We start from the raw sequence: 7,982 nt of genomic DNA, 5'->3' as shown, positions 1-7,982 counted from the left end.
AAATTAGCTTCTATTTGGGAGTATTTCATACCCATTGAAAAAATCAGAAAAAATCGATAAGTGGTATTATTTTTTTTAATTTTAAAAGTCATGAGAAAAATCAGAATTTGCTGAAAATTCATGTATTTTACAACAAATATCTCTTAAATTTATTATTATTTTTTTGTTAGTTAGTTAGCTAAGTTAGCTCAATAGGAAAAGCCAAAGTTAGTTAGAAGCTTTAGCTAGAAGTTTCCTTTTCAGTTGTATAAAGCTTCGATCTCCATCTTTGTCAATCAATTTTGAAGAATGAAAATATCTTCTCTCATTTCTAATGCCCCTTCCATCTCTGAAAATCAGTTTTGAAGAATGTAAATATCTTCTCTCATTTCTACTGCCTCTTCTCTCTCTTCTATTTCCCATGCTTTACTTTACATTTAACAGTGAGCTACATTTCGCTCAAAAAAAAAAAAAAAAAAAAAACAGTGCGCTACCTAAAATTTTAGAAATGTCATCACCACCCACAATGCATTGAGATAACCTCACGACAGTAGCTTTCTAATCATGCCCACACTGTAATATATCACCAAAATCCATCAAGAGAATTTGCGAACGTTTACCTGAACAAAAATCAAAATATGAATAAATAAGCTTTGTATCATGCGAGATTTCACTCAACAAATCTACAAACCAACCTTCTTTCTTATGTTGGGGATATACTTGCAGAATCCAAATGGATAGATCATGCATTCAAATTGGTGGATGCAAAATTTACATGCTCAAACTAGTTTGTCCCAAACTAAAAATCTTGAATGCCTTGACTGAAATTCTGTTATACAAGAAAAAAGCCTCAGGTTTTTGCCAGATCAACATTATGGCACTGGTTGATGACATCTGCAACAAAGAGGCAAAAATCAGATACACTTTTGTGATATATAAACCAGATACTCTGATAATGAGGAATGAGGATGCAGATGGTTTTAAACCAGATGACAAGAAATTACCTAGCATTCAATATTATAATCCAATCCGTCACCTAAACTTGCAAATACCACGGCGATCCTCTGCAAAAGAATCCCGAATGGATTCTACCATCGAACGGACGGCTGCAACTTGGCCCAGTTCCTCATCCTTCTCTTGACAAGGGGGGAAAAGCCATTTAGGAGGGAACTCATCATTGGATTACTCCCAGGACGTGAACGAATATGAAAAGAGCACTAGAAATACCAATTCGGCCAGCCGGTCTTCAATGCTATGAGAACTACCTTCACTAGGCATAAATATTTTTCGATAAGCTGCTCTCAGGCTCTTTATCTGGGATATATCAGGTAAAGATAGTCATGGTTGGAATGTATAACGAATCAAAGTATTGCTAGATTTGAGTGTATACTCCATCCGTCCACAAAAAATAGTCTTTTTTTGCTATTTTGGGATGTCCACAAAGATTAGTCCCTTTCTATTTTTGGAAACTATCTACTCCCTCCGTCCACGAAATGAGTACCCATATTTCCTTTTTCGTCCGTCCACGAAATGAGTACCCATTTCCCTTTTTGGCAAGTGTACCCCACATATCTCTTTAATTAATACACTCAAAAAGTGGGACCCTTAAACTATTCACACTACACTCCATACATTTCTTAAAACCCGTGCCGTCCACAAATGAGTACTCATTTCGTGGACGGAGGGAGTATATAGTGGGCCCTATTCTCCACTCACAACACAATTAATTATCATTATTAACACTACCTTTTAAGTGGACCCTTTCTCCACTCACAATAAACTAAACTATTTTCATTTAAACCCGTGCCGTCCCCTTTTAGGACTATTTTTTGTGGACAGATGGAGTACAAAGATTCTTCTGTTTCCTTTGATGCCTAAAGTGTATAGAGCAAGTAATTATGGCTACGACAATCGTACTCCATGATAAAAGATAGGAAATCTGTCTCAAGTTCACAAAAACTCAGTTGAATTTTTAATAAAGTCTTAAAGATCAGATAACTGTTTCTGGATCTGACTATGTGAAGAAAGAAAAGAAAAGTTGTTAAAAAGAAGGAAGATCTATAAACTTTAATTCACATACAATAAGTGCATTATGAACTGACAGAAAACCAACCTCCCCAACTGAAAACCCACGGCGCCTTAGGCCTTCAAGATTTAATCCACGTAGCTCAGCTCGTTCACCAGACACCATTGTGTATTTGGGTACATCTTGAGAAACCTTTTGAGGTATATCATAGAGATAAAATAAAAACGAGGTGTGAGCAAACAATCATATTGTCATCAAACACCATCAGTTCTGACATGGCATGTACTCAATAGAAGTTAATTAGACGATCATGAAGTTTCTGGATTTTCAAAATCACTGCTAAAATTTAGTAAAAAATTTAAAACATCTTAAGCACAAGGAATTCAACAAGTGTACAAATACTATGAGAAAAGGTTTATGTTGGGAGAGGTTGTGGGGGGGGGGGGGGGGATCTATTAATTTGCAGGGAGCAAACTTCCGTGAGGTTGGTGCAGATAGGTATCAAGGTCAGCATCATGCATGCAGCCACATTCAAAACTAATCCAAAGCCAAATATATATTCCACAAGAATTTAGAGAGTGTTTGGCTAAGCAGAGAGCTTATAAGATGTAAGATGTAATATCTCAAGAGCATACAAGTTGTTACAATGTTTGGATAATTCAGAGAGAGAATAGTGACTTAGAAAGAAAAATCCTAGTTAGAGACAGAAAGTTGACAAAACATGAAACTAGGAGGGTATATTATTTGTTGGAAATAACAAACCATAACAGGGTTATTTCTGCAAATTGATTGTTTCTTGTAAGATTACGAAAAAATAAGTTGGGGGTTAGGAACATATTTTATGGTGAGCTTATAAGCTGCTGGAGCATATTTTCCCAATTTATAAGTTGTTTAAGAGCTTATTATCTCAAACACTTCTAAAGAGCTTATAAGAACTTATAAGCTCAGCCAAATGCCCTCTTAGTCAAGATTCAACAAGAACACAAGAGGATTGTACATCAAGAAAGAAGATCCTTTTATTGCACGCTTCAATGCTCATTAAAAAGAAGATTATCACTACAATCAAGAATATTCCAAGCATAGGTCCTTACCACTGACCCGCCACCAATGAAAGAAAAAGAACCAATATGACAAAACTGATGTACAACGGTGGCCCCTGCTGTGTGAGTATAATTCTGCAATTTAACAAATTTTACAACCATGTCATTACATCAACGAAATTATAGAATCTAAGAATCCAAGTTAGAGGCAAAGAACTAGAGCTCCACCTCCACATTTACATGGCCGGCTAACAGAGTGTTATTTGCGAAAATGTTATGGTTACCCATTTTGCAGTCATGTGCGATGTGACAAGACCCCATTATGAGATTGTTAGCGCCAATGATCTGTTGATGAAAGTTTTGTGAGGCATAGGATATTTGACTAATGACACACTTCAGATCCCAAAGCAATGTAAAATAATGAGCAAAAGGTCATGTTACTTACTGTTCTTTCGTCTGGGCGTGAAGATCTATGGATAGATACATATTCTCTGATCTCATTATTGTCCCCAATCTCAAGAAAACATTCATTTCCTGGCTAAAATAAATGGTTTGAATTTGATAAGCGTATTTGATATAAAAAAGAAATCGAGAAAAAACGATATCCTCACTATTTACAGTGGAAGGATATACAACTATCCGCTTTATTTTCACCAATTTTAATCACAATTCTGTTTAATCATTCTCAGTAAATTAGCCAATACTAAATCAACGAGTTCTTTAGGTAATAGGTATCATATAAATACAGTGCATGCTGAAATTTCTACTACGCCATCAAGCATGTCACATTTCTTCGCTGTTCCAAAATCAACATTAACAATTCTTTGCACTTATCAAAGTGTGAGAGTTTTGACACTAATCAAGTAGCTTTTTTTCTTTTTCCTTGTAGCTATGCCTGACTGCAAAGAGAAATGTCTTAGTTTTGCAACCTACCTTATATTTCAAATCTTGACATTTAATGCCTACCACAGCATGATGCCCAATTAAATTGTTATTTCCAATAACAGTACTACCAGGAAGATCATCACCAACTACAGCGCCCCTACAGACAGACAGTAGGCATATTCAGCTTTGAATGTAAGGAATATGGAAAACTTTAAACCAGTCTTATATGTGATACAATTATCTTACATCATCAAAGTGCAGTCGTCCCCTATCTTTGTATGTCCACAGACGTGGCTCCCTGGGTATAACTGACAACCGTTCCCTAACTTTGCAGAAGATCCAACTGTGCAAAAAGGACCAACAGAAACACCCTGCATTTGAGTAAGACTTAATCAATATACGATATCTTAGAATTCAAAACATGTTAACAGTGTCAGTACAGAATAAGAATATTTCTATAATCTATTAATTGTAATAAATAGTGGCAAACCACGTCCATAGTGGTTCAGTATACTCAAATCTTATATACTAGCACTTGACACAATATTTTTCAATAAATAGTTCATCTTTTTCACTAGCACAATAACTTCAATAGGTAAAAAAAGTGAGTGTCTCAATGTTGAAACTTATAACATGACCAAACATAGTTATTAGAATTTAGCACAGTACCGCACACGGCACACCAAATGGCTGGTGCTTTCTCTGACTTAGAATCCTGTCTCTGGTAAAGAACAATCTTTTCTGTGTCTAAGTCTCTATTACTACAACTAAAAAAGAAAAGAGTAATGAAAAAGAGGCCCAGAAAATCACATACAATTTTCTTTCTTTTTTTCCTGTTTTTTTGGGAGGGGGGATGGGTGTTTGCAGTATTTGACTATTTGTTATTATAACTCCATAATAGGATGAACCTTCAACAAAGAAAAAATCAAAACCCACAGCACACAGAGAGAAAAGTAATATTACCCAGAGGAACCAAATCCCACCTCTTTTAATCAACAGGGATGTCAAACTCATTCTCTTCTAACTGCCCATCTTCCCCTACATCGTTTTATTATCTCTCCTCCTAATACCCATCGTAGCTTTCTATGTTTAGCATCCATCCTATAAGTGGGCAAGTTTTTTGAGCATCAACTCTTCTTTTCTTCCTCTTTCAAGGATAACTAAGGGTTGAACCTCAAAGGTCACCAAAAGAATGGATGCTTACATTATGCTGTTACAAATCCATATTTGTAGTGGCCTGGCAAGTGAGATGACATAAATTTTACTTAAGAAACAGCACTTCCTCTTCATCAATTGCCTTCTATAACTTGAAGTTTGTTATGCAGATATGCTTAGCAGTCAAATGGAAGTAATGAGTCATAGATGCGTAATTGCTAACCAATTTCTTGAGAAAAGAACAAAACATAAAAATTCAATTACAGCAATCACACCAGACACTACAAGCAAAAACTAGAATTCAGTTGCAACAGCCAATGTATTGAGACCCACTCACTAAAAGTTTAAAACAGGTTAAGATAAACATAATGTCAATTTAATAGGTAAAATAATTAAATAAGTCTTCGGGCCAAATCAATTACTACAAGGCAGCTTCATAAATAACAAAATCACAACCCATATCTTCTTCTTAATTTCTCTTATTGATATGATAAATACCGATGGCTGGCAACCAAGCCATTTTGATTGAATTTCATTCACATGCTTATCTATATTGCTAAATATATCCCTAAAGTTAGTATCTCTATATCAGATGTTCTCTATTTCAAACTCATAGGCACAAGGAAGATTAGTCTATCAATGGCGTTTTGAGGAACTGTTTGCAAGTCCCCTTGAAGAGAAACTATTCCACGATTTTATTTCCAATTTACCCAATTCGTAAGACAAAGTTTGTTGTCAAACCTGATCAATTCTTCGAAAACTCAGTTTCTTAAAAAAATTGCAGCTCGGTCAATTGTTACAATAAAGAGCTTGGCTACAATCTTTTATCATTACTGAAAAATATATATCAATACCTGACCTAATATGGCATCTGGATGAACAACGGCGGATGGATGAATAAAACTTGACTTGCCACCTGTTTCCATAGAACTCATTTTCTGCTCCTCCTTAACATCTGTTAACGAAATAACACCCATAAAAGATACTCCATAGTTAGGTCCATGCATGTTTATGTAAGCATGTCTATTACATTATATGTTTATGTATGTTACATAAATGCAAGAGAAAAGGAGAGGTGTAAGTAATACAGGGAAGCGAAGTGGAGAAGCATTGGAGGTGGAGCCGTTGAACTGCAACAGAGAATGGCCTTCGAATTCCGAGAAGCAAAGCCATCTTTACCAAAATTTAAGGATTCACCGGCATTCATCGATTCATCTATCTATATAAAAGGCAAGAATTGGCATGTATGGTGCCTTTTCCCGCCACCAGTGTGTAATGTGTAATCTGAAAGTTGGCTAAATTTTGGTTAACATCCATTGTTCAACATTATCCATGAATTAAAGCAATGAAGATCAAGACTTTGGCTCCAAGAAAAAGAAAGCAAGACTCGAATTTGTTGGCCCAATGCCAGTTACAACTATTTGTTGTATGCTTCTCAAGCTGAAGCTTCTGACGCATATTAAAGAAATGAGTTAAATTTTAACTGTCAATAATTTAAATGGTGGTGGATTTAAAGTAAATAGATTTATATTGAAGAATTTCCAAAACCGTAATTTTTTTGTCAAATGTATACATTTACAAAATGCCTCGACTTAATCGGTGGATTCTTCAGTAAGCGGAAAAAAGAAACTCAAAAATCAGAAATCAAACTACCAAATCACCCAAATAGCCTGCCGCCTTACCTGCTTTAGAACTTGGGCGTTGGAAACTGCTGTGCTGACGGGCGAGGCCAGGGGTGGCCACGCGCGACCGGAGGAGGCGGGGGCTGCGGAGAGAGGACGGAGAAGAGAGAGAGAGAGAGAGGTAGAGAGGGGGGGCGGGGCGAGCCTGCACACTGCTGCTGTGCTGCCTCCTTAGCGCTTGGACGGAGAGATTCGAGGCGGGGCCGATAGCGGCGGCGACCAGCGGACGGCACAGACAGAAAGAGCGGTAGATGGACGGTAGTCAGAAGAACCAGAAACCTATTTCCAATACTCATCAAAATATAAGGATCGAACTTCATGTAAGTATCTTTTTTGATCTACTCATAAAATATGATTCATTTATCCGCTTAAATACAATTTTTTTTTTTTTTTTGATGAAATTACATTATAAATAATACAAACCACACACACACCCCACCTAGTGGTTATTGTGGCCGAGAGTACTCGAACCTGTGACCTCTTGGACAACAAGCAACCACCCCAACCACTAGGCCATCCCAATGGGACTCTTAAATACAAATTTTATTAAAACGAAAAAGAAACCAAGAACTCTTGAAAGCACATACGCGAATTAAGGATGGAACTTCATTAAAATCTCTACAGAAAAACCCAAAAGAAAAACCACGGAGAATAAAAAGAGTACCTATCTAAAAAAAGATAAAACAAGAAAGATACTTCGAGAGGAGGCGGAGACGAAACAACCTCAGAAACTCCAACCGCACCATTGTTCGTAGGAAGTCCCAAACCCCAAACCTCGGAAAGAGCAAAAGAAAACTGATCGTGAAAAAAAAAAAAAAAAAAAAAAAAAAACAAGCAAGAGCAAAACAAACAAACGAACGGAAGAAAACATTATTGATAAAATAGCCAATGTTTATATAAAAGATAATGAAGTATTTATTTCTTGAAAAAATATAAATCTACTATTTTTATTCAACTAGTTGTGCCCCTATGCTATGCACGAAATTACGTATTGTATAATTTTTATTTTTATATGTAAATTATAAATCTAATTTTTTTTAGATGTTTATTGTTTATATTTATGCACATGTACATTGTCTCTACGCCAGAAATTACGTATTGAATCATTTTTATTTTTATATATTTATAAATCTTACTTTTATATATATATTTTTGTGTTTTTTGTTTATATTTATACACATGTACATTGTCTTTTTCATAATTCAATTTTTACAA

At 35.7% G+C, this 7,982-nt stretch overlaps 1 protein-coding gene across 10 annotated transcripts; it reads right to left on the bottom strand.

The window, feature by feature from the left end:
• Positions 1-275: 275 nt before the first annotated feature.
• LOC131015616 (probable acyl-[acyl-carrier-protein]--UDP-N-acetylglucosamine O-acyltransferase, mitochondrial) lies at positions 276-7,593 on the bottom strand. Of its 10 annotated transcripts, none has more exons than XR_009098598.1 (14): positions 7,355-7,593; positions 6,768-7,046; positions 6,174-6,369; positions 5,940-6,040; positions 4,177-4,301; positions 3,979-4,087; positions 3,491-3,583; positions 3,274-3,390; positions 3,097-3,180; positions 2,093-2,197; positions 1,207-1,293; positions 984-1,116; positions 675-873; positions 276-599 (listed from the first exon to the last, which is right to left on the bottom strand). XR_009098598.1 is itself a non-coding variant. In XM_057944057.1 (12 exons), the coding sequence occupies exons 2-11, from the start codon at positions 6,256-6,258 to the stop codon at positions 1,012-1,014; spliced, it is 1,011 nt and encodes a 336-aa protein (XP_057800040.1). In that variant the 5' UTR covers positions 6,259-6,369; positions 6,768-7,166; the 3' UTR covers positions 595-873; positions 984-1,011. The 10 variants fall into 10 exon arrangements, 2 of the variants coding, with proteins under 2 accessions (XP_057800040.1, XP_057800041.1); XR_009098597.1 differs by having other exon boundaries at positions 7,432-7,587; XR_009098599.1 differs by having other exon boundaries at positions 7,491-7,575.
• Positions 7,594-7,982: the final 389 nt, after the last annotated feature.

Source organism: Salvia miltiorrhiza, chromosome 3 (assembly GCF_028751815.1).
Source record: "Salvia miltiorrhiza cultivar Shanhuang (shh) chromosome 3, IMPLAD_Smil_shh, whole genome shotgun sequence".
Lineage (NCBI taxonomy): Eukaryota > Viridiplantae > Streptophyta > Magnoliopsida > Lamiales > Lamiaceae > Salvia > Salvia miltiorrhiza.
The sequence above is the reverse complement of the archived record's forward strand: the minus strand, read 5'-3'. Positions and strand labels throughout refer to the sequence as shown.

Coding starts and splice junctions, on each gene's coding strand:
- LOC131015616 (XM_057944057.1), bottom strand. CDS start 6,258: ATGGCTTTGCTTCTCGGAATTCGAAGGCCATTCTCTGTTGCAGTTCAA. Junction 4,088..4,176: donor GACGACTGCACTTTGATGAT/GTAAGATAATTG, acceptor GTCTGTCTGTAG/GGGCGCTGTAGTTGGTGATG. Junction 1,294..2,092: donor GTGGGTTTTCAGTTGGGGAG/GTTGGTTTTCTG, acceptor GATATATCCCAG/ATAAAGAGCCTGAGAGCAGC.